This window comes from Schistocerca serialis, chromosome 10, assembly GCF_023864345.2.
Source record: "Schistocerca serialis cubense isolate TAMUIC-IGC-003099 chromosome 10, iqSchSeri2.2, whole genome shotgun sequence".
NCBI lineage: Eukaryota > Metazoa > Arthropoda > Insecta > Orthoptera > Acrididae > Schistocerca > Schistocerca serialis.
Window position 1 is genome coordinate 70,470,178 of NC_064647.1, and position 27,519 is coordinate 70,497,696.

A 27,519-nucleotide genomic window follows, 5' to 3' on the forward strand; every position below is an offset into this window, starting at 1 on the left:
CCCTCGCTCAAAGTCCGTCAACTGCACATACGGTTCACGTCCACGCTGTCGCGGCATGCTACCAGTGTTAAAGACTGCGATGGAGCTCCGTATGCCACGGCAAACTGGCTGACACTGACGGCGGCGGTGCACAAATGCTGCGCAGCTAGCGCCATTCGACGGCCAACACCGCGGTTCCTGGTGTGTCCGCTGTGCCGTGCGTGTGATCATTGCTTGTACAGCCCTCTCGCAGTGTCCGGAGCAAGTATGGTGGGTCTGACACACCGGTGTCAATGTGTTCTTTTTTCCATTTCCAGGAGTGTAGATGCGGACGGATTTCTGTACAAGTTATAGATACCATTTCACTCCCTGTATTTTATTCCTACTCTCTTCAAAATTTCAAAGAATGTAGGGCACTTAACATTGTCAAAAGCTTTCTCTAAATCTAGAAATGCTATAAACATAGGTTTTTCTTTCTTCAGTCTATCTTCTTGGATAAGTGGTACGATCAGGCACCTGTGTTCCTGTATTTCTCTGAAACCCAAACTGATTTTCCACATTGTTGCCTTTTACCAGTTCTTCCACTCTTGTGTAAATAACTTGTGTCAGTATTTTGCATTGATGACTTATTAAACTAATGGTTCGATATAATTCACAACTTAGAGCGACTGCCTTATTTGGAATTGCAATTATTACGTTTTTCCTTAAGTGTGAGTGAGTGTATTTCCCCAGTATCATATATCTTGCACACCAGATGCAATAATTTTGTCGTGGTTAGCTCTCACGCCGGCCTCAGTGGCCGAGCGGTTGTAGGCGCTTCAGTCTGGAACCGCGTGACCGCTACGGTCGCAGGTTCGAATCCTGCCTCGGGTATGGATGCGTGTGATGTCCTTAGGTTAGTTAGGTTTAAGTAGTTCTAAGTTCTAGGGGTCTGATGACCACAGATGTTGAGTCCCATAGTGATCAGAGCCATTTGAACCATTTTTGAAGTTTCCCTTGTATAGACATTCTATATGTTCCGTCCGCCTTTCATTGTCACCTTTGCTTAGTACCTGCAAAACTCTTGATATTCACACAGTCGCTTCTATTTTCTTCAGAGGTCTCATCCGGCCCCTAGTTCTGCATACCATTCCTGCTTACCTGTTCTGCACTTTCTGTCAATTCATATTTTATACATTTGTATTCTCTTGCTGCATTTTTACATTTTCTCCTTTCATCATTTAAACTCAGTTATTCAGGGACTTCTACTAGGTCTTGCTTTTTTACCTATGTGATCGTGTGCTGCCTTTACTATTTCATCTCTGAAAGCTATGCATCCAACTTCAATCGTATTCCTTTCACCTGTTACAGTCCAGTGTTTCCCGATGTTCTCTCTGAAACTTTCCTTCAGCCACATAGTCTGGAAAACTACCACACAATTATCGAACGCATGTGAAGCACATTCGCAGCTGTATTGCGTTCCAATAGTGAAGGAACACGCTATTAAGCACATGGTAATTATGTTTTGGCTCAGCAATATATGCATTTGCTACAACAAAGCATTTCTGGGTTAGTATCTGATGCTGATTTCAATTGTTTTGATGGTGGCCAATGGTGCCTAATTGTACTTAATGATGCAAAATATTTTCTGAGATCACATAAAAAAATTTGTACAATTCAAAAAATTAACTCTTTCATACCCAGCAGCGAAGAACCTGTCCATAGCTACCAAGGTGTGCGTTTTGTGAACCAGTCTTTGGTGAGTCTCAGTAGCAGAGAGAACCACCATTCCCATTTCTGGAGGCTTCATCTTTGCTGAGTTACAGAACTCTATTTAACCCGAAACAACAGCCACACTGCAATACTCACGTCTGGTGGTCACCATTCTTCACTCAGTCTCTTTCCTGGTGTATTGAACTACAAGTGTGCAACAATTGCTCCAGCCACTCGTCAAACACACACACTATTTGTACATCCAAGACATGAGGTCATCACACATATCTTACCAGATGGATCCTCACAGGTTACCTGCGCCCAACAAATGTTCCAGCTCTCTGCAAATGTCGCCCAATATTTTCACATAATCCCTCTGATTACACAATAGGTAGAAATTCTCCACAAAGCTTATGTCCTCATGGACTGCCATCCACACCCGTTCGTTTTAGGGTTGAGCTTGTACAGGTCACCACCAGCCTCTAGCAGCTCCAGACCTGGGACACTGCCCACATCCTGGCGCTGAAACAAGCTGAGGCTACTGTCATCGAGGCAGATGTTCGTCAGCAAGACGCATGTGACTGTGCCCTTCACCAGTGACTTGTTAATTTCTCTGTAAGAGATGCAGTAGTTGCTGAGACTGAAGTACTTGGTGGGTCTGAAGTAAGGGCAGGAAGTCTGGTCCAGCCACATGCGCCTGGCGATGGTCATCCTCCTAGCGGTTATGCGTCTGACCTGGACGAGCAGGGCGTGCGCCTCAGAATGTTCCTCGCGCCGCCACACCAGCACCACATCGCCGAACACGCCTGCATCGCGATTGTTGGGAGACAACTGGAAGAGAAGCCCACGCCTCAGGCAGCGGAGGAGGACCAGGGCCAGCACACGCTTCTCGTACCATCCTCCAAATTCTGCAGTGAGTGCTCCCTTCTTGCACTCCATAGCAGCAGACCTACAACAAGCAGGATGATGATGATCATGATGATGATGATGATGATGATGACAGTGGTGGTGGTGATGTTGGTTTTCGGGTACTCAAGTGCGAGGGTAGCAGCACCGTTTCTGAATATGAATATACTTATTTAGTACGAAAGTAAGTCAAAAAGTATCTACACAACACCTTTCTAATACATTAGAACACCATTATAAAATCTACAATGGCATAATTTCGCAACATAGACACCGTACCCTGCCTGCCAACATCTTCTGTCTATCGCTGCATCAGTTTTCCAGTACCTTTAGAAACAAGTTTCTCAGTCGAGCAGCATGGGATGTACTAGCCACTCCCTTCCAAAATCTCTTTCTTCACTGGAGGAGAACTGACAGCCTTTTAAACTAGAGGTGCTGTCTGGGCTCCAACAGGGTGGGCAGCTCCGTCAAAAATTTAAAATTAATACCAATAGTTTGGTGTGGGGTTCCTTACAATCTTGCAAGACGAAGACTTAATTATTTTGAATGGACTACTTGTGCTAAACATATTCACTTTTCAAACTTCTGTCTCCATCAGGACAAACTCCGAGTGGTTCCCAGACAAACGAATCGTACATGAATTAGCATAACCAAAAGACTTTTAAAAGAAGTTTTAAATGACATTCAGATGAGTTGGTATCCAGCGAAAGTCGATTTCTTCCGTTCCTCATTTCATCCCAAAGTTGGCTCCATAAGGCATCAAACATTGTTCCCCTAATATCACTGCTGTGAAATGACGTACTTGCCCCTTATAATCGCAAAGAACAGTGGAAAATTGAAATATATCAGAAGACGGATTCGAACCTTCATATTATAACACAAGGCTCAACGATTTGACACAATTGAGTAATGAAAGTGACGTCTCAAAACAACTAAGTTAACAAGGTATTATAAGAAGCTTGATGAGAACAACGAAGTAAAACAATCGATTCAGTGGTTTGTTAGAAAACATTCGACTTACTCGTATTTGGTTGTAGTTTGATGTATCGATTGAATGCTTCATTCATCCTTTTGAGTGAAACCAGTCTACAGAGACAACTAAAAGGAAATAATTGATTTAGCTAGCTGTTGTTTTGTGGCCATTCATTTCTTTTGAGAGAAACCAGAAACCGAATGAAAACAGGGGGTACATTCTGTTGTAGTTATACATATTGACTAAGTTATTCGTTCTTTCATTTCAAGTGAAACTATTCTGTAGTCTTTCTGTTGGCCACCCGTTAGATTAACTGTTGTTTACCTGTTCATTCTTTTGAGAGCAGTCAGTCTGTGGTACTTCTATTTGTTGAACCAAAGAACTGGTATACATCGGGCATATCTGTGGTACGAAAACATCTCGGGCGGAGCGGGGGGCCGGGGGGGGGGGAGGAGTGCGGGGGGTTGGGGCGGCCGGCCGTGGCTGGAGGTACACAAAAGTTAAAATACGATATTGCAGTGCCTGTAGCGTTCAAAAGTACGATGCATAGTTCCTTCAGACTTGCATGCATGATCGAAGATACAGGTGTTGTGGCGACTACAGCCGTTATGAAAACTATCAGCTGTATATGGGAATGATGACAATGAAAATTTATGCCTGACCAGGACTCGAGCCCGAATTTCTCGTTTTATGTGTGTGGTCGCCGTAGCTGCTTTGGCTATCTGTGTACGACACATGGCCAGAACCAAACTTCCATATGTTGTCGTTTCTGTCGCAAAATATATTCATACACACATTATGTAACTCCCATACCGGGGAGGACATTTTAATTGAAAGTTGCTGCCTCGTATCGGTGGATAAACACACTATTACAGTGTCCGTGTTGTCAAGAATGACACATTCATCCTTTGGATATGCATGCATATTCAAGAAGCGATGGTAGAGGAGATGAATAGAAAGGAAAGAGGAAGAACGGCAAGATCAAGGCATTTAGAGACAGAGATTTGACATGTGGCGAGAGCTGTAGAACCCCGCCACAAGAAGAAGAAGAAGAAGAAGAAGAAGAAATATTATGAGTGATGGATGAAAACTAGCGAAAAACGATAAAAAGAATTTCAAAAATTCAAATCAAAAAGTAGTTGTTCATATATTCTAAGTGCAAATTTACAATGGAATAACTTTGACGTCAGCCGAATATTGATATGTAACGGCAGAAGTACGAAAAAATATTTTTAAGTAAATGAATAAGTGAGACAGTTTAGAACTATAGCTTTTTTACATCTCTTTGAAATGAGATATATTACTTGTGCCTCAAAATTGTCATAATAATGTAGTAACGAGTACCTGGTGCCCTTGTCGCTATCCAGCCAGGACTCATGCCACTTCGCTGTTTGCCCACAGCCACTGGAGCCTGCTGGAGACCCCACCTGATCCTCTGGCAGGGGTGTGTTGCACCCATCTGGAACGTCAGTGGCACGACAGGGGCTGCTGCTGCTATTGCTGCCATTTCCTCTCTTCTCGCGAAGATAGCTCAAAACTCCTACTGTTCTGAAGTTGTGAGGGTCAATGAAAATGGGCACCTGAAAAATAACATCTGTCTTTAGAATATAATCGCAACAAAGTGATAATGTAGTAAGGGCAGTAACTGTTTTGTGCTGTCTGCAGTACTAGGCACCTATGCCTGGGGGCAAGGGGGATCGTGACCAACCCCTAATTCTCGGGGAAAGGAGAAGTATTATAGTGTAGTCAGCTGTTTTTCTTTCGAGGAAACGATTTACATGTCGGTATTACGGGGGTTTTTAACATAGTCGGAACTGGAACTTTTTTACGGCTATTAACAAGTTACCGTTCACCTTCCAAAATGCGCGCTAAGACAAAAAAAAAGTACCACATAGGAACTATCCGAATGGGATGGAAATGGGTAGTTGTGATGTGTACATACATCCAAACAAGTAATTGCAATTTCAGGAAAATTGGGTGATATATTCAAGAGAAAGATCTTCACAAATTGGGCAAGTCAGTAAATCGTTGGTCCACCTCTGACCCTTATGCAAGCAGCTGCTCGTCGTGGCTTTGGTTGACAGAGTTGTTGTATGCCCTCCTGACGGGTACTGTCCCAAGTTCAGTCCAACTGGCGCTTTAGAGACTCAAAATCCCGAGTTGGTTCCTTCCAGTAACGCTAATGTTCTCAATTGGGGAGAGATGTGGCGACCTTGTTGGCCATGATAGGGGTTGAAAGGCACGAAGACAGGCAGCATAAACACTCTCTGTGTGTGGTTAGTCATTATCTTGCTGAAATGTAAGCCCAGGATGGCTTGCTATGGAGGACAACAAGCCTGGCCATAGAACATCGTCGACATATCGGCATACCGCTGTGCTTTAAAGGCAGCTCAGTTGTCAACCAAAAAGGTCCCGCTATGAAATGAAATGGCATCCCAGATCATCACTCCTGGTTGTTGGGTGACAGTCAGGTTGGTATCCCACCACTGTCTGGGGCGTTCAAATGGCTCTAAGCACTATGGGACTTAACATCTGAGGTCATCAGTAGAACTACTTAAACCTAACTAATCTAAGGTCATCACACATATCCATGCCTGAGGCAGGATTCGAATCTGTGACAGTAGCAGCAGTGCGGTTCCAGACTGAAGCACCTAGAACCGCTCGTCCACAGCGGCCGGCGTCTGGAGCGTCTCCAGACACGTCTGCGCTGGTCATTGGAGTTCTATTCGAAGCAGGATTCATTACTGAATTTTACTCCAATCAATGAGATTCCGGGCCAAATGTGCCCGACACCACTGAAAATGGGCTTGTTCACTTGTGGGTGTAGAGAGATCAATGGTAGTTGATGCAAGAGACGCCGTGAGCTTAGTCCCCTTTCTGTGAGCTGCGTATTAATGGTCTCTGTGGGTACTGAAGCATCTGTTGTACGTACGATGGATGAGAATGGTGAACACAGGGCTATGAGTACCTCTTGACGATTGCTTGGTCGACACATTCTGTCATCTTTCTAGGTCGACCACTTTCTTCCTGGTATTATATTCGACCATAGTTCACTCATTCCTGCAAACGTCGTCGAATAGTGACATTAGGCCCATTCAAATGTCGAGCAAATTTCCTATTACTCCAATTGGCTTCTTTGAACTCAACTACACACCTTCTCTCAAACGCAGACATCTGTGTGTATTGCTCATGTATCTGTCTGTGGGGCATTATCACTGTGCATATGAATATACGGAACGAAATTTGGAAAAACTTTATGCCCTGGTATCGACACGACTGTTGTTTACTATCCTTGCCAGCTGTGAGGTGAAACTGCTCTGCAACATCACACATCCATCCATCGGCCGCCAAAGTTTATAAATTTGATTTTCTGTCGATACCTTCATGATTTACAATTTGTGACCAACTTGCATAACTCTGTATCGTTTTCTTTTTCTTAAGAGTGGATTAAAAGTACTCCGTATCACCTGGTTATCCCCCCCCCCCTCCCCCTCCCCGTACAAAGTAACCCATGGGCACACTTCGGTACTATAACCCAAAAAAAAGTAATAAGTTTGCATAATCTATATACTGACTGGTTATAGTTAAACTTACCCTATTTAACACGTTATAGGACAGAAACTAATTACCGTACAAGTACCAAACTTGGTAGTATTAATCCCCGGAAAATTAAGTTCACAATTTCCATGCATCACAGCGCCACCGTCCAGTTCCAGCTGTGGCCACCAGGTGTCATGATCAGTCATTGTGATTCACAGTCTCACACACACCTGACCAGCCGCAGTGCACTTGACATGTCAACATGGCCTTGGACAAAAGGAGCAGGGCATTATTGGTGAAGCTCTATTATCAAAACAACAGCAAATGCTGCAGCTGCACTTCGGGAATATTGCTGGCTGAAAGGATTACGGAAGGGTGTTCTTCATCCACGTGCTGTGTGGAGCATTTTGAAGAAGTTTGAATCAACTGGAGAACCGGGCGTCGCTGTGGGAAGAGGCCAACGACCGCTTGCACCACGGGTTGTTGATGAAACCGCTGTTGCTATGGCAGACAAGGCAACTCAAAATTCTCGATCGTCAGGCAGTACACGTGCTCTGCCACGACTGTTGAACATCCCGTGGTCCACTGTACGGAAGGCGCTTCGAATCATTTTCAAATGGTATCCATACAAGATCCATATCGTACAGCAGCTTGCACCTCAGGACGCACGACAGCATGCCGATGTCGCTCTGCACTTTCGCGTAAGGATTGAAGTTGACGAGGGCTCGCCCTGGACCATCTTATGGACAGACGAAGCTAATTTTTCTCTGACGGATGAGGCGAACACACAGAATTGCCGAGGGTGGGAATCTTCACCACAATTCATTGTGCAGGAAGTTCCTCTGTATTGTGAACGTGTCTGCATATGGTGTGGCTTCACAGCTACGTTCATCATTGGCCCATTCTTTTTTGAAGAGATTGGCACTACAGGATGAAAGACGTGCAGTGTGACTGGCCAGCGTTACTGCAATATGCTTCTCCAGCATGTCATACCCGCTCTGCACTGGAGAGACGCCCTTGAACTCAACAGTTTTCATGCAACGTGTGACCCCACCGCACATCGCTCGTGAAGTTCACCTGCTTTTCTGAAACACAGTTGGAAACGATCGAATTATCAGCCGGTCGTTTCCAAATGCTTGATCGGCACCATCACTTGATCTCACTCTCTCTGACTTCTGGTTGTGGGGCTTATCAGTAGGACAGGGTTTACCAGGGGAACATTCACACATGTGCTGGTCTGAAGTGCAGCATATCAAGAGAGGTAGCCACCATACCGATGGACATGCTTCGTTCTGCCGTCCAAAATGCAACCCTGCGCTTTCAGACTCTTCTGGACACTGATCGGCGCCATATTGAACAGCTTTTGTAGCAGTCATGATACTGGTTTGTAATGGCATGATGTACCGTAGCAGCGTATTAAAAGTGTTTCAATTGAATTGATTCTGCATTATTTCTCTTCCTTAACATTAATGCCACCAACTTTGGCGTTTGTAGGGTAATTAGTTTTCATGTTATAACGTGTTAAACAGGGAAAGTTCAATTGTAACTATCCGGTATATAAAAAAGAGTGTTCGTTTGATTATTTGTTTGTAATTCAAAAAAACTACAGTTTTATTCCGACCTTCATGATATTTTTCGTACTTTATCTTCAAGACAAGAGGAAGATCATTTCCAACATAAGATTTCTGACTATAAATAAATACATGTGTAATCTATAAAGGGGAAAGGTGGTTACCAAAAATCTCTAAAAAGTTTTTGGCCGATTTACCTCAAATTTCGTAACGATACTCTAGTGAACATGTGATCGGACATAGGCTACATATTTTTTTCTCCACTCCCCCACCCCCCTCTCTCTCTCTCTCTCCATAAGTATACAAGTTGAGTCAGGAGGTAATGTACGTGCTTTGACGGGTGATACTACTGGTGATTCTGAATAAGAAAACTTCTAATAAATAGATGGCCTTTTCTTAACCGTCTCTGGGTAAACCAATGAAAACAGCTAGGAGCAGAGAAGGTGCAGGTGACGGAAAATTAAGACACTTTTATGTTATGGTTTGTTTAATTGTGTACGTTTCCTCACAGAAGATGTTCAAACAGTCCATCGTCAAATTCAGTGCATGATGCTGCTCTTGTAGACAGGTGTTGCGTCGACGATCGGAGCTCAGATTCGCATTCCTTTACCTGGGCACAAGCACGTAAAATACGAGCTAGAAGTTCCTCTCTTGTGTCCACTCTGCTCTTGTAGACGTCACTCTTCAGCCAGCCCCACAAACAGTAATCCAATGGGGTAAGATCGGGTGACCTCGGTGGCCAAGCAATGACTCCACGGTGACAGATCCAACGACCAGGATACGTTGTGTTGAGATACTGTGTCACTGGCAGTACGGAATGTGTAGGAGCTCCGTCATGCTGAAAGTACACATGGGCTCGTGTTGCCACAGGAATATCCTCCACGCATTCAGATAACACATTTTGAAGAAACTCAAGATACCGTGTCCCAGTAAGACAGTTATCTAAAACAACTGGAGCCATGAGTTGGTCATCAATAATACGGCATCACACGTTGACTGAGAAACGTCGTTGAAATCTCGTTTCCACAGTAGCGTGCAAATTTTAATTTGCCCATACATGATAGTTGCGCGTGTTGTTGATTCCGTTGCGGGTAAATACTGACGTATCAGTGAACTGAATACGTGAAATTAATCGATCGTTGGCAATGATCCATTGACAGAATTCTTGCCGGGCGGCAGCATCATCTTCATGCAGATGTTGTACACTCTGCCGATGAAAGGGATACAGACTGTGCTCGTGTACTGTGCGTATCACTCGTGTCTGTGGAATACCAAGCGGGGCAGCAATTCTTCTAGAGCTAGTAGTAGGGTTGCGTTCCACTAATGAAGAATGTTCTCAGCTACATCAAGAGTTTGTTGTACGGGACGTTCAGAGACAACATTTACGCTGGGAAGCGTACCACGCTCACGCAATCCGTGAAACACCCAGCTAAACCCCCTGCTATCTGGCCCTCTGCGATTCGGAAATCGTTGTTGGTATTCTCGCACATCACCTCTTTAATTCCCATTGGACAAACCACAGACAAACAACATGTCAGCATACTCTGCATGTGTGAAGATCCGTGGCATTTTCACCACACAAAACTGTATTCGTTGTTCACGCAACAACACTGTAGTACCTTTCACTACGACAAGCACTGTCGGACTGAGACTTGAGGTAAACAAATGCACTATGCACAAGTGAACTGTGTACTGACATAGTAAGGACGACGCTACACGTTTCCCTATCCTAGTAGTTTTCATTTGTTTACTCGGAAACGATTACGAAAAGGGCACATGTTTATTAGAAGTTTTTTGTTCAGAATCACCACTTGAATCACCCCTCAAAGCATGTACCTTTTCTCCTGACTCACTCTGTATATACACTCATCAAAAAAAGTTTTGCATCACCTCGGTTCCGAGAGTTCCGGAACCTGTACAGAAAATTGGAATGCAGATCCACATAAACATCATTGCACGCCTGTATTCGTTGTGGCATACTATCCACAAGTTCATCAAAGCGCTTTTGGTCCAGATTTTCCCACTCCTCAACGGCGATTCGGCGTAGATCCTCAGAGTGGTTGGTGGGTCACGTCATCCATAAACAGCCCTTTTCAATCTTTCCCAGGCATGTTCGATAGGGTTCATGTCTGAAGAACATGCCGGCCACTTTACTCGAGCAATGTCGTTGTCCTGAAGGAAGTTATTCAAAAGATATGCACGATGGGGGCGCGAATTGTTGCTCTTGAAGACGAATGCCTCACCAATATTCTGACGATATGGTTTTACTATCAGTCGGAGGATGGCATTCACGTATTGTACAGACGTTACGGCACCTTCCATGACCACCAGCGGCGTTCGTCGGCCCTACATAATGCCACCCCAAAACAGCAGGGAACGTCCACATTGCTGCATTCGCTGGACAGTGTGTTTAAGGCGTTCAGCCTGACCAGATTCCCTCCAAACACATCTCCGACGATTCTCTGGTTAAAGGCATATGCGACAGTCATCAGTGAAGAGAACGTGATGCCACTCCTGAGCGGTCCATTCGGCATGTTGTTGGGCCCATCTGTACCGCACTGCATGGTGTTGTAGTTGCAAAGATGGACCTCGCCATGGATGTCGGGAGTGCAGTTGCGCATCATGCAGCCTATTGCGCAAAGTTTGAGTCTTAACGCGATGTCCTGTGGCTGCGCGAATAGCATTATTCAACTTGATAGCATTGGTGTCAGGGTCCCTCCGAGCTATAATCCGTAGGTAGCGATCATCCACTGCAGTAGTAACACGTGGTCGCCACGAGCGAGGCATGTCATCAAGAGTTCCTGTCTCTCTGTATCTCCTCCATGTCTGAACAACATCGCTTTGGTTCAATCTGAGATGCCTCGACACTTCCCTTGTTGAGAGCCTCTCCTGGCACAAAGCAACAATACGGACGCGATCGAACTTCGGTATTGACCATATAGGCATGGCTGAACTACAGACAACACGAGCTGTGTACCTGCTCCCTGGTGGAATGACTGGAACTGATAGGCTGTCAGACCCCCTCCATCTAATAAGCGTAGCGTAGATGAGGTAAAGAGAAATTCCATTGGCTAATTATGCGATTGTCTTTCAGTAATCGTATTAATTCAGTTAAGGACTTGCTGCGTCAAGATTGATTGTTAGATCCACAGTAAAGCAGTAGGTATTTCTAGGCAATCAGCGAGTACTCATGATCATATGTGCTTCTTCTTCAACACTCTGGAGTCATTCATTGTGAGCTAAGAAGGGTTTCACTTACTGGCTAAGATAGTACAGTTTTTCAGTGGATGGCTTTAGTCGTATGGAGAAAGTGACTTTTGTCGTATCGGGGTACGTGACTGAATGCGAGTTTGCACATTTCATCAGATACTTACACATTTTTTTCGAATGCGCCCTCCTCAGCTGACATGGCCCTTCACTGCCCCAAACTTTTGCCTACTATATTCCTGATTAATATTCTTCAGTCCCAATTTTCACATGCATATGTTGAGTATAAGTGATTTATAGATGCCCGTTTTTGTTTTTCTATATATAGATTTGCTCTTTAGGATACCACACAAGGCATAAAATATTTCATGTACGTTTTCAATCCTAATTTTACGTTGTGGGCTTCATTTACGAATCCTCCATCTCACATATTAACATTTCATTTATTTCTTCAACTGTTTCGGTTTGGATGTTTATAATTCTTATTATCTTTGGCAGTATAAGTGAGCACAGAATAATTTGTTTTGTTGCTGATATTGTTGAAGATAAAGCTAAAGAACTGAAATTTGGATCTTCGGTAACACTTGAACATTTTAAGTGTCAAATTCCTTTAAAAAAAAAAACATAAATACAAGGGGAAGTCAGAAAGTAAAGAGATTTTTGAGAAAAAGAAGCCGGCCGCGGTGGCCGAGTGGCTCTAGTCGCGAAGTCCCGAACTGCGCGACTGCTACGGTCGCAGGTTCGAATCCTGCCTAGGGCATGGATGTGTGTGATGTGCTTGGGTTAGTTAGGTTTAAGTAGTTCCCAAGTTCTAGGGGACTGATGACGTCAGATGTTAAGTCCCATAGCGCTCAGAGCCATTTGAGAAGAAAAATATTTATTCTGATGACAGAAAATTGAAACACACATTATTTTTCTACACAACCTCCCTGGACTTCAACACACTTTATCCAACGTTTCACAAGTTTTTTGATTCCGTCGGAAAAAAGCTTTCTGGTTGTGCCTGTAAACAATTTTGCACCGCATCAACGACGTCTACATCGGTTTGCGAATCTTCTTCCCCTGAGCGCTTCCTTCACTGGTCCAAACATAGAAACCGGTTGGAGGCAGGCCTCGACTGTATGGCGGGTGTTCCAGCAATTCGAATCCCAACTTCTTTACTGTTCCAGCCCTCCGTTTGGAAGAATGTGGCCGAGCGTTTTCTTGCTGCAGGGTAACAACTTTTCGCAGTTTTCCGCGATGATAACGAGTCAAATTTTTACGAGAAATGACCATCCTTTGCATCTTACGCTACGCTGGAAGTTATTCGGTACCCATCTTGCACATACTTTCCCAAAGTTTAGCCTGTCGTATAAGATGGAATGTGCTGAACCATGGCTGATATGTAAAGTACTGGCGATTTCGTCCACTGTGTTTTCCATCACCACTCCCTCAACGACTTCCAAACTGTCCACAGTTGTTGACGTCGATGACCTGCCCGATCTTTCCTCGCCATTCCTTGTTTCAAGCGCTCTGTACATTCGTAGATCTTGCTACGCTATAAATAGCTGTCACCACACTACACTTGCATTCGACGAATAATTTTCACAGGTTTAACGTCTTCTGCAAACAAAGAGCGCAAGACTGCCCTTATATCCTCCTTGGTGCAGATTGACAATGGAGCTGCCATGTTCCACGGTCTGCTACAATACACAACCAGCGCGAGAATAAGACTGACACGTTGTGTAGAACTGTTCCAGACGACATACTTCAGCCCTGGATACTAGCAGTGTTACCAAGCCCTTCGGTGGCAAACTGCAAAAGTCCCTTTAGTTTTTGACTCCTCCTCGTTGTTGCCGAAAGATTTACAGTGAAGCGCCAAAGAAATTGGTATAGTCATGCGTAATCAAATATGGAGATTTGTAAACAGGCAGCATATGGCGCTCCAGTGGGCAGTCCCTACATAAGACAACAAGCGTCTGGCGCAGTTGTTAGATCGGTTACTGCCGCTACAATGGCAAGATATCAAGATTTAAGTGAGTTTGAACGTGGTGTTATAGTCAGCGCACGAGGGATGAGACACAGCATCTCCGAGGTGGCGATGAAGTGGGGATTTTCCCGTACGACCATTTCACGAATGGACCTTGAAATCAGGAATCCGGTAAAACACCAAATCTCCGACATCGCTCGGTCGGAAAAAGATCCTGCAAGAACGGGACCAACGACGACAGAGGAGAATCGTTCAGTGTGACAGAAGTGCAGCCCTTCCGCAAACTGCTGCAGATTTCAATCCTGGGCCATCAACAAGTGTCAGTGTGCGAACCACTCAACGAAACATCATCGATATGGACTTTCGGAGCCGAAGGCCCACTCGTGTACTCTTGATGACTGCACGACACAAAGCTGTACGCCTTGCCTGGGCCCCTCGACACCAACATTGGACTGTTGATGACTGGAAACATGTTGCCTGGTCGGACAAGTCTCGTTTCAAATTGTATCAAGCGGATGGACGTGTACAGGTATGGAGACAACCTCATGAATCCATGGACCCTGGATGTCAGCAGGAGACTGTACAAGCTGGTGGAGGCTCTGTATTGGTGTGAGGTGTGTGCAGTTGTATTGATATGGGACCTCTGATGCGTCTAGATACACCTCTAACATATGACATGTACGTAAGCATCCTGTTTGATCACCAGCATCCACTCAAGTCCATTGTGCATTCCGACGGACTTGGGCAATTTCAGCTGGACAATGCGACACCCCACACCTCCAGAATTGCTACAGAATGGCTTTAGAAACACTCTTCTGAGTTTGAACACTTCCGCTGGCCACCAGACTGCCCAGACATGAACATTATTGACCATTTCTGGGGTGCCTTGCAACGTGTTGTTCAGAAGAAATCTCCACCCCTTGTACTCTTACGGCTTTACGAACAGCCCTGCAGGATTCATGGTGTCAATTCCCTCCAGGACTATTTCAGACATTAGTCAAGTCCATGGCACGTCGTGTTGTGGGACTTCTGTGCGCTCGCTGGGGCCGTAAATGATACTATGCAGGTGCACCAGTTTCTTCAGCGTATTTTCGAAAGGAAATCTTATAGTTCTACTCAAACCAAATACTTAAATTTGCAATAGGCGTGAACCACTGAACAATCGAATTACAGTATCATAGTGCAATAACGCAATCAGAACACCTCCAAATATTTTCATTCAGAAAAATTTCACAGACCTTAATGTGACACCTCCCTCATAGATAAAGCATCAGTTGTTATAAAAAAGTCATCATACTTACCCATACGTGTCCTTGCTCCCAGGCCTTTTCGGCGATGAGATTGAGACACTGTCTTGGGATATCTTCATACATCAGGTTTACAGCAAACTGAAACGTGAGACTATGTCAGTAGGCATTCTATTTTTAATGATCTTACTTGTGGTAAAACAAAACAATAATCACTAAGAAGTTATTGAGTTTTTCGATATGGCTACATTTTGTGCCACAATGAAAATACTCTTTCGTCCCAACCTTGTCACAAAGCACTCTTGAACTATTAGTGTCGGCCACGTCTGTACGATAAACATCGTAGAGTTCTCGATAGTACAGTGACCAGTGCGATATTTTACATTAACTACAGCAGCGCAGATACATCGAAAATGATGCAACATATTCACATGTTAACCCTGTCAATGTGTGTGTACTGTTCCATAGCTCTGTATTTTAATCACTTCACTCAAATTCCACATTTGCACTTCGATAATGAATAAATGAAGCACCTACAGAAACACATCACCTTCTGTTTTGGGAAACATGAGTCTATAAGCAAGTGGTGACATACAATGTTTCGAACAAATGCTGGGCTTTTTACCAAGTAATAATTCATTTATGACTCTTGTGAATCTGATGGATATAATAGTTATCCATTACACTGTAATGTGTATTTTGTATTGAACCAGGGACCTACAAACGACGGAGAGGCTTCGTCTCGCCGTAGCTCTCAGTGGGTTACAACCCCACAACAGGCCACAGCAGTCCACCCACCCCACCGCCGCCCCACACCGAACCCAGGATTATTGTGCGGTTCGACCCCCAGTGGATCCCTCATGGAAACGTCTCATACCAGACGAGTGTACCCAACATATTTGCGTGGTAGAGTAATCATGGTGTACGTGTACGTGGAGACAGTGTTTGTGCAGCAATCACTGACGTAGTGTTACTGAGGCGGAGTAAGGGGAACCAGCCCGCATTCGCCGAGGCAGATGGAAAACTGCCTAAAAACCATGCACAGTCTGGCCGGCACACCGGACCTCGACACTAAGCCGCCGGTCGGATTTGTGCCAGGGACCGGTACGCCTTTCCGCTCGGGAAGCAGCGTGTTAGACTGTGTGGCTAGCCAGGCAGGCCAGCTACATGTCCTTCTGTAGTCTTTAGGACCATAAGAGAAATTTGTGGCACAACTTGACTAGAAGAAGGGATTGGTTGGTAGGGCATATTCTGAGGCATCAAGGGATTACCAATTTAGTACTGGAGGGCAGCGTGGATGGCAAATATCGTAGAGGGAGACCAAAAGATGAATACACTAAACTGATTCAGAGGGATGTAGGTTGCAGTAGGTACTGGGAGATGAAGAACCTTGCACAGGGTAGAGTAGCATGGAGAGCTGCATCAAACCAGTCTCTGCAGTGAAGACCACAAAAGCAACAACTTCCAAGCATTGACTGCACATATAAACTGAGTTTGAAAGTTAAATGATCTTGATAGGTCGCAGAACTGATTCGTCTTAGAATTTTAGAGGTACTTTTATTCGACTGCAGCCGTTCGTCACAGGGTGCTTCTCTTGTTGTAAATAAAAGGCGGTAACGTGGAAAAGCGAATTATGTTTGTAGAAAATGAAAAAAGTCGCTAAATATTTTTTCTGATGAATGTACAATTTTCTCTCATCGAAGGCGATTATATTCCGAATATCCCTCGAATGTCGCCAACAATACTGAAATGAAACTGCATACAAAAACCTAAAACTGCAAGGTCCATACTATATTTCACTAGTCAAGGTAAGAACTGAAGTAAATTGCCACATTATTATGTAAATTAAAAAGGGAGTTAGACTATGAGCTAGACAGGAATGGCATACAGTATCTGATAGTTAATGACATGTATACATGTTGCCGTTCTTAGGAGTCGTCAGTCGCGTTTTCTGTGGCATTTCGCTAGTTATTTGCAAATTTCTTTTTTTCCAATGTGTAGCTGGAGTCAGCACAGACAAATGCTGCTCATCACTTTTGTAAGCGACGCCAAACGTCGATGGAAAGCGTAAGTTTATTTGCCATTACAAATAAAGTTTTATGTGCCCAATCGGCAGAGCGGTGGAAAATTAGTCTAGTGTGATATTCCTTTTATCGATGTGTATTAACGGGGGCAGTAAAACACGAAGAATAGCCAGTACCCCAGCACCGCTATGGCCCACTGCGTTTACTACTGCGTGCAGCAGCACTTCTTAGTCGCTGCTGTAGTACTGGTTAATCTTCGTGTTTAACTGTTGCTGTTACGAGAGTCACTCCAAAAGAAATGCGCACTATTTTCCTAAAAATACAGTTTTCATTCTGCATGTGTGAAAGTTTCACAGTGTGTAGATACGTCATTCCCGCTTGTTTTCAAACTTAGTTCAACCTGCTCCCGTGAGTGGCGCCGTCACGGCATGTCTTCAAGATGGCTGCTACACTTGACGTTCGTCAGAAGCAATGTGCTGGCATAGAATTCCTGTGCTGTCAAAACGAGACAGTGGGAAACATCCACAAGAGGTCGAGAAAGGTGTATGGAGATGCTTCTGTCGATCGCAGTACAGTTAGTCGGTGGGCAAGCCGGTTACGTGATGAAAGCGGGCACGGCAATATTGAAGAGTGTCCTCGCAGCGGCAGGCCTCGTACTGCACACACTCAAAACAATGTGCAGAGAGTTAACGAATTGGTGACTGCTGACAGACGCATCACAGTGAACGAATTGTCACGCTACATCTGGATAGGGGAAGGAAATGTTTGCAGAATACTGAAAGTGTTGGCGTTATAAAAGATTTGTGCCAGGTGGGTTCCCAGGATGTTGATAGTGGCTCACAAAGAAACAAGAAAAACGGCATGCAGCGAACTTTTAGAACAGTACGAGAATGGTGGAGATGAATTTCTTGGAAGAATTGTGACAGGTGATGAAACATGGCTCTATCATTTTTCACCAGAGACGAAGAGGCAATCAATGGAGTGGCATCATGCAAATTCGCCCAAAAAAAAAAAAAAATTCAAAACTACACCTTCTGCTGGAAAAGTTACGGCTACGGTGTTTTTCGATTCTGAAGGACTCTTGCTTGTGGATATCGTGCCAAGTGGAACCACCATAAATTCTGATGCATATGTGACGACACTGAAGAAACGCCAAGCTCGACTGAGTCGTGTTCGACCACATCGGCAAAAGCAGGATGTTTTGCTGTTGCACGACAATGCACGGCCACATGTCAGTCAAAAAACCATGGAAGTGATCACAAAACTCGGATGGACAACACTGAAACACCCGCCTTACAGCCCTGACCTGGCTCCATGTGACTATCATCTCTTTGGGAAACTGAAAGACTCTCTTCATGGAACAAGATTTGAAGATGATGACTCCCTTGTGCACACTGCCAAACAGTGGCTCCAACAGGTTGGTCCAGAATTTTACCGTGCGGGTATACAAACGCTGGTTCCAAGATGGCGTAAGGCCGTTGAGAGGGATGGAAATTATGTGGAGAAATGAAAATATTGTTCCTAAAGGATGTATCTACACACTGTAAAACTTTCAAACATGTAGAGTGATAGATGGCTTTAAAAAAAATAGTGTGCATTTCTTTTGGAGTGACCATCGTAATAATCACGAATAAAGCAGTAGACTACTCTAGGTCACGTAAAATTTCATTTTAAAGTCATTCCATTTGTAACAGGAAACAAACCTACGCTCCCCGTCGACGCTGGCCATCGCGTGAGACACTTGATGAGCATCATTTGTCTGGGCTCACTCCGGCTATACCTTGCAAAAACTAAACTTCAAATTCCTTTCGCAACAAGAGAGAAATGGCGCCTGATGAACCATGGGAGACACATCCAATATGCGGGGTGTAAACGGTATAAGCTGCCAAAAACTCATGGCAGTAGATCACAAGTAATTAATTTAAAAGTCTAGTAACATGATTGTCCCTTTCCTGCGGTGGTCCCAGGTCACTGTTTTTGGACATGTTGACATTGGACAGCGCACCCGGATTAGATGTGACTTGTAGAAACATAACGCACCGAGGTCCGCCTGCTTAGCTGCGTGGTAACGTGCCTGCCTCCCATGCAGCGGGCGTGGGTTCGATTCCCGGGGTTGGTTGGAGATTTTTCTCCACTCCTCACCATCGTTTCATCCTCATCACCGGCAGACAAGTTGCCCAATGTCGCGTCGACTGAAATAAGACTTGCACTTCGTGGCTGAACTTCCCCGGTTGGGGCCTCGCGGCCAACAATGCCTTACGATCATTTCATTTTTTCTTTATGCACAACAGACTGGGAGAGTTCATTAAACAGGATCAAACCTTTACGAGATTGCCTGCTCCACCCCCTCCTCCAACACAGCCGCACTTATGTACGCATCGGTTCGTGCGAAATAAATTGCTCACCTTCTAGCAGTAATTTATCGTAGATCGCATGAGCCACGAAAGGTTCGTAACGACAGGAAAAAAAACGCAGGTCATTCCCGTTTTTAAGAAAGGCCGTAAGACAGATCCACATGATTATAGACTTATATCGCTGACGTCAGTCTGTTGTAAAATTAGGTAACATGGTTCATGCTCAAGAATCTACATCTACATCTATATCCATACTCCGCAAGCCACCTGACGGTGTGTGGCGGAGGGTACCCTGAGTACCTCTGTCGGTTCTGCCTTCTATTCCAGTCTCGTATTGTTCGTAGAAAGAAGGATTGTCGGTATGCTTCTGTGTGGGCTCTAATCTCTCTGATTTTATCCTCATGGTCTCTTCGCGAGATATACGTAGGAGGGAGCAATATACTGCTTGACTCTTCGGTGAAGGTATGTTCTCGAAACTTTAACAAAAGCCCGTACCGAGCTACTGAGCGTCTCTCCTGCAGAGTCTTCCACTGGAGTTTATCTATCATCTCCGTAACACTTTCACGATTATTAAATGATCCTGTAACGAAGCGCGCTGCTCTCCGTTGGATCTTCTCTATCTCTTCTATCAATACTATCTGGTACGGATCCCACACTGTTGAGCAGTATTCAAGCAGTGGGCGAACAAGCGTACTGTAACCTACTTCCTTTGTTTTCGGATTGCATTTCCTTAGGATTCTTCCAATGAATCTCAGTCTGGCATCCGCTTTGCCGACCATCAACTTTATATGATCATTCCATTTTAAATCACTCCTAATGCGTGCTCCCAGATAATTTATGGAATTAACTGCTTCCAGTTGCTGACCTGCTATTTTGTAGTTAAATGATAAGGGAACTATCTTTCTATGTATTCGCAGCACATTACACTTGTCTACATTGAGACTCAATTGCCACTCCCTGCACCATGCGTCTATTCGCTGCAGATCCTCCTGCATTTCAGTACAATTTTCCATTGTTACAACCTCTCGATACACCACAGCATCATCTGCAGAAAGCCTCAGTGAACTTCCGATGTCATCCACATGGTCATTTATGTATATTGTGAATAGCAACGGTCCTATGACACTCCCCTGCGGCACACCTGAAATCACTCTTACTTCGGAAGACTTCTCTCCATTGAGAATGACATGCTGCGTTCTGTTATCTAGGAACTCTTCAATCCTATCACACAATTGGTCTGATAGTCCATATGCTCTTACTTTGTTCATTAAATGACTGTGGGGAACTGTGGTGGTGGTGGTGGTTAGTGTTTAACGTCCCGTCGACAACGAGGTCATTAGAGACGGAGCGCATGCTCGGGTTCGGGAAGGATTGGGAAGGAAATCGGCCGTGCCCTTTCAAAGGAACCATCCCGGCATTTACCTGAAACGATTTAGGGACATCACGGAAAACCTAAATCAGGATGGCCGGAGACGGGATTGAACCGTCGTCCTCCCGAATGCGTGGGGAACTGTATCGAACGCCTTGCGGAAGTCAAGAAACACGGCATCTACCTGTGAACCCGTGTCTATGGCTCTCTGAGTCTCGTGGAGCAATAGCGCGAGCTGGGTTTCACACGACCGTCTTTTTCGAATCCCATGCTGATTCCTACAGAGTAGATTTCCAGTCTCCGGAAAAGTCATTATACTCGAACATAATACGTGTTCCAAAATTCTACAACTGATCGACGTTAGAGATATAGGTCGATAGTTCTGCACATCTGTTGACGTCCCTTCTTGAAAACGGGGATGACCTGTGCCCTTTTCCAATCCTTTGGAACGCTACGCTCTTCTAGAGACCTACGGTACACCGCTGCAAGAAGAGGGGCAAATTCTTTCGCGTACTCTGTGTAAAATCGAACTGGTATCCCATCAGGTCCAGCGGCCTTTCCTCTTTTGAGCGATTTTAATTGTTTCTCTATCCCTCTGTCGTCTATTTCGAATTATGATGTTTTTGCAAAATGAACATCTCCTCTATAAAAATGAAAATGGATTCCGCAAACAGAGACCCTGCGAAACTAAGCTCGCTCTGTTCCTCCATTAGATACACAGCGCAGTGGACAACGACGCTTAGGTTGAGGCCGTGTTCCTTGATTTCAGTAAGGCATTTGACACCGTCCCGCATTGCTGTTTAATGAAAAGAATACGAGCTTACGAAGTATCGGAGCGGACCTGCGACTGGATTCAAGACTTTCTTGCAGATAGAACTCAACACGTTACTCTTAACGGAACTAAATCGACAGATGTAAAGGTAATATCCGGAGTACCACAGGGAAGTGTGATAAGACCGTTGCTGTTTACAATATATATAAATGATCTAGTAGAAAGCGTCGGCTGCTCTTTAAGGCTATTCGTAGATGATGCAGTTGTCTACGCCAAAGTAGCAACGCCAGAAGTTAGTTAGAATTTGCAGAACGAGCTGCAAAGAATTGATGAATGGCGCAGGCTCTGTCAGTTGACCCTGAACATAAATAAATATAACATATTCCGCATACATAGGAAAAGAAATCCACTATTGTACAGCTACACTATTGATGATGAACAGCTGAGGACAGCGTTTGCCGTAAAATATGTAGGAGTAACTCTCCAGAGCGACATTAAGTGGTACGACCATATAAAACATATAGTGGGAAAAGCAGATACCAGACTCAAACTCATAGAAAGAATCTTAAGGAAATGTAACTCATCCGCGAAAGGAGTGGCTTATAAGGCGCTTGTTCTCCCGATTCCTGAGTATTGTTCATTTGTCTGTGATACTTATCAGGTAGGACTGATAGACGACATAGAGAAGATCCAACGAAGAGCGGCGCGTTTCGTCACGGGATCGTTTAGCTGGCGAGAGAGCGTTACGGAGATCGAAACAAACTCCAGTGGCAGACGTTACAAGAGAGGCGTTGTGCATCACGGAGAGATTTATTATTGAAATATCGTGACAGCACTTTGCAGGAGGAGTAAGACAACATATTACTTCCCCTTACATACATCTCGCATATTGACCACGAAGAGGTAGTTCGAGAAATTAGAGCCAATACAGAGGCTTACCGACAATCATTCTTCATTCCCCCGCACTATTAGCGAGTGGTCAGTGTTGGAGGGATCAGATAGTGGTACCGAAAGCACCCTCTGCCACACACCATTAAGTGGCTCGCGGAGTATGATGTAGGTGGAGATTTTCCGCTGCGCGTGTTGAAATCGCGAGCTTGAGTCGCAAACACGTAGGCAACGACGGCCTGCGTGGTTGAGTCACTGCAATGCTCCAATCCTGGGCAGTCGCCATGTTGCCTGTGTTGACGTTATTTCAGCTCTGTTAAGGGGGAAACCACATTAGTAGGTTCAAAATATACGATTTTTTTTAATTGCGTAAATCTTTAGGTTAACTATCCAAGAACACCTGTCAAAATTTCAAAGCGAAATTCGCACGCGTTTAGATTTTATGAGCATAGAACCGAGTGCACATCGGGTAAGGAAATTCTTCCAATAAATTAAGATTTAGCAAGGGATGAATTACTGGAGAGATGTTTAGGTGGCCACACACAAACTGCGAATGAAAGTTTTAATTCCACCTCCTAAACACTTGCACTCCGCACTGAAAAGTCGTTGAATTGGCATCGTATTTAGCAGCGGGCTTATTCAATGAAGGAAATTCATCCCTTCTGATGGTCATGAACGAGGCAGGAATTGTAGTAGGCACACGAAGCTTCAGTTATGCCGAACAAATGGATAACCAGCGCGTGAGCCGGCAGAATCTACGTAGTTAGCTGGAATCGAAGGAAGGTCGGAAAGCTCGAAAGCACTGCTGCAACTGCAAAACGAAGCCTATCACGAAGACGAAGGATTGGTATATGATGCTGGACTCGCAGATTAATCGATAAGCATTTTACCCTATTGTTAACTTCTTTGAATTTCTGGTTTCCGCGAATTTATTTTTCAAACGCGTTTATCTCGAAATGACTTTTTTCACATTTGCGTGCAGTCTAACTCAAAAAGTGTAGAACGGATCATCATGAAAATAGATAGTATGATTCTTTACAAAATTACGAATTATATGAATTAAATCTGAGATGATATCATGATTTTAAGGGTATTTTTATTTGTATACTTAGAAAAAATATAGTGAAAATCGAAGTAAATTATTCCAACGTCTGCAAAATGTTTAATTTTCATTATTTTCACCTGAATTGAGGTTCATATTCTTAGAAAATAAGTAATTAATGTAAACTCAAAACCTTTTTGATTTCAGATGAAAATCGGAATGACTATACGGCACGCAATTGAAGAACTATACTCACAGCCTTCAGCGGACATCAAACGTAACTTTGTTATTTTTGACTGGAATTATTGAGAAAATTCGCAAAAACTGTTCGAAATATGAATAAAATGATGTCAAAATTTGATTAAATTCTAATTAATTCTTACTATCCAAAAAAATCCCAAAAAATCTGTGTCAAACAGCCGCCTAATGTGGTTAGGGTGGAAGGGAGATTTACTGTCACTGAACCATGCAACATTTATTTAATTTATGGCGAGTTAAAAGTGTTGCGAGGGCAGCTATACGAGATTGTCGAGAACGCTTCCCACGACGAAGAGTTCCCGCACGATTTGTTGATATGCACCAAAGGTTTATATCATCATGAATCTCTACTTTTAGTCGATTATTTTGGTTGGTTGGTTGATTTGGTAGAGAGGAGCAAACGGTGCTATAGGATTAGGAAAGGGGAAGGAAATCGGCTGTGGCCTTTCAAGGAAGCCATCCCGGCATTTGCCTGAAGCGATTTAAGTAAATCACTGAAAACCTAAATGAGGATGGCCGGATGCGGGACTGAACCGTCGTCCTCCCGAATGCGAGTCCAGTATGCCAAAAACTGTGCCACTTCGCTCGGTCGATTATTTTGCAATTCATTCGTAACACAGTATACCTGTTATCAAACTGCCCGTTGGCTTCTGTCTCTGGTTCTGCGGCCTTTGTTTGTTTGATGATTTCTCTGGCGTTTCGCCAGCTCTAATGGCTGGCATTGTCTGAGCTTCATCCTCCATTTCTGGTGGTGGACAGAAGCCAACAGACAGTTTGTCAACAAGAGGTCACAAAAACTGTAACAATTTTGTACAGTAGTTATCTTTACTTTTTCATATTTAAGTCTGTACGCGAAACCGATTGTCTGCTCTGATATGCTTCCGTTTTATTATCAAATAAATAATCACAGAATACAACTTATAGTACCTACTTAATTTGTATAGATTGAGAGATGCTGCTTTTTACTACCCCACGCAGAAGGCAGAGGCCCACAACGCGAAGAACGTACGTTGGAGGCTGAGGAACAAATTCTCGACTGCATCCACGAAGATCATACTCAGGGTATTAGATGTACAGACAAATATTCTTATGTACTGAGCTACCGAGGCACGACTTCCAAACCACTCTCACAACAACACTTCGTCTCTCCTACTTTCTCAGCTTCACAGAAGACATTCTGCATAACTTTTGGAACTAGTGCTCCTGGGAGAAACGAAGGCAGAACACACTTCGCTGCAGAGTGAAAATTCACTTTGGAAACAATCTCCTCAGCTGGGGTAAGCCATTTTTTGGCAATATACTTTCTTCCGAGAGTGCTGATCCCTGGTATGCTTCCAAACTTCAGTGGGGTTTGGAAAGTAGGGGAGAGTACTGTCGGAAGTAAAGCTGCAAGGGTGGGGCGCGAGTCATTCGTACCTGAGTCGGTAATAGCATTCGTCTGCAAAGGCCAAGATCCCAAATAAGGTTACCAGCCAGCTGTACTGGATTAGTTACATCTTAATTTACCTCTAATTCTTCTCGCACCGTACAGATGTAGGTGTCATTCTGTACGCGACGTTTCACCTCCAGGATGTGCTGGTACAGGGCCCGGCATCCGCCCTGCTGGAACGCGGCCTGCAGTTGTACGGGGTCGTGCTGCCCTGCCTTCACGACCCCCAGGTGGCTGAATTCACTTCCCGCCATCAGCAGCACTTCCACAGCAGACCAGCATTTGCGCTCCCAGGCGTACCTCACCGGCGTCCACCCGAGCAGGCCGTCCTCTGCAGACAGTGTGCCCTCCCCCGCGCGTCTGCACAGTCGCTGCAGCAGATGGAGCGGCCCGCGGCCCACCGCCAGGTGCAGCGCGTTGCGCCCACACGCGTCTGTCTGCCTCCAGTCGGCACCCCCGGCCAGCAGTGCCCTCATCTCGCCCTCGTCGCCACCGGACAGGGCCTCCAGCACCGCCTCCAGCAGTGGCCGGCCCCTCACTGCCCTGCGGTCGAAGGACTCTCGAAAGAAATCCAGTCTCTCGTTGAGGTAGGCCTTACGGTACGCCACCGCACGGCTCCGATCTCCGTATCCGAGGAAGCACCACTTGGCGAGGAAGTGTTCGGCGAACGTCCTGTGCGGGAACTGCGGTCTGTAGATGTACTCGTACACGATTCCGGCTTTCACGAAGTCACCCCTATCGGACCATGACATTCCCCGTACGTCTCCGATGTGCAACAGAACCCACGCCGCGAGGAGCATCAGCTGTTCTTCGTGCTTCTCCTGCGCCTTCTCGACCTCTCTCCTCTTCCCGGGAGCGGAAAAGTTGTCACCCCATTTTTCCTCGTACAGCCTCCTGAATTTATTTCGGAAGAAAGCTTCGTACAGAGTCACAACGTCATACGCCTCATCAATTTCCTGCGACAGATTTACAAACATTTCAGCAAACAGGGGGATCCTCAGAAGATTCCTCAAGTTCTTGTTGAGAACACTGACGGCTGGGATGTTTCCCTTCGAGGAATGGCTCGTGAAGAAATATTCTAGCTCCGATTCACTGAAAGGCTCCAGCGTGTGTGCCGACACTCTTCTCCGAGCCTGTAAGAGAAACACCGGTTGTGGCCTCGTCGTCACCAGTAGCTTTCCCTTGCGTGGAGACAGCAGAGGCAGCACCTCGAGGCACTTGTGGAAATAGTCCGGGCACACCTCGTCGAAGCCGTCCACGAGACAAACGACTTGCGTGGACTGCAGCAGGCAGTGTCTAAGCAGGGTGTACTCCAGTTCACCTAGAACGCCCTCGTTAAACACTGTCCGCCTCAAGATGTCTTCCGCAGCACTCACACCGTTCTTACTGTGGTCTAAAACTGTGTAAAACTTAAATAGATTAACTCTAGCCAGCAGGAAGGGACCTTCTCTTTTATTTTTTCCGCCACGTGTGACAGCATCTTCGACTTGCCCACTCCGGGCTTCCCCTTCACAATTATTGTGTTGCTGCCGGTACCTTTGACGTGCTCCTTCTCTCGCATCTTAACCAGAGTGGAGAAAAACTCTCCCGTCAACACCCGCTGGTCCACGAGCTTCCTGGGCACGTAGTGCGCGGGCAGTGTTTCCAGCTCCTGGCCCATCCTCAGAGGCTGCGACAGCTGCGCCAGAGCCAACAAGAGTGCCGGCTCGCCGTCCAGCAGTGACTGGAGGGCGTCGACGTCCAACACCAGGTCCTGCAGGCGGCATCCGTAGCGGTCCCCGTTTAACGCGACACTAATGTTCAGGAAGTCGTTCCAGCTGTCGCTGCTGATGTCGGCTGTACGGCAAGTGTTGCTGAAGCAGTGCCTGCCCCTCCACGACACAACAACGAGGCGGCGTTGACTTCGGCGTTCATTTTGCATCTCGTTTGTAAGCTCATCCAGAATCGCAGAGCTATCTTCAGTCTCATCATCTACAATCACCTGAAGATAGTTGAAATAGATCAGTTAAACACAAATATATTCAAAAATCGTTTTTTTAAATACAGCTTGCATAATTATTTCAGAATTTTCGCATATTTAAATTTACACTACTTATTCACAACATAAAACAGCTTTAAATGCCTTGTTTCTCTTCAGATGAATCAATTTACACATTTTTGTTCTATCTCTATATGATTCCATTTTCACTTCGTACTAATTAAACTTGATAACATCTATTGGCACTAAGAACCACCATTACTCCCAGGGAACTAATACACTATGTGGTCAAAAGTATACGGACAAAAACATACATTTTTC

General features: G+C 44.9%; 1 protein-coding gene across 1 annotated transcript in view; it reads right to left on the reverse strand.

The window, feature by feature from the left end:
* Positions 1 to 307: 307 nt before the first annotated feature.
* LOC126425082 (uncharacterized) overlaps positions 308 to 27,519 on the reverse strand; it is a 106,252-nt gene continuing 79,040 nt past the window's right edge. Inside the window, exons 4-7 of the mRNA XM_050087996.1 lie at positions 25,298 to 27,201; positions 15,139 to 15,225; positions 4,895 to 5,130; positions 308 to 2,620 (exon numbers count right to left, since the gene is read on the reverse strand). Coding sequence (XP_049943953.1) covers positions 2,083 to 2,620; positions 4,895 to 5,130; positions 15,139 to 15,225; positions 25,298 to 26,197 — 1,761 coding nt within the window. The 5' untranslated portion in view covers positions 26,198 to 27,201 and the 3' untranslated portion in view covers positions 308 to 2,082. The remainder of the gene's footprint in view (positions 2,621 to 4,894; positions 5,131 to 15,138; positions 15,226 to 25,297; positions 27,202 to 27,519) is intronic.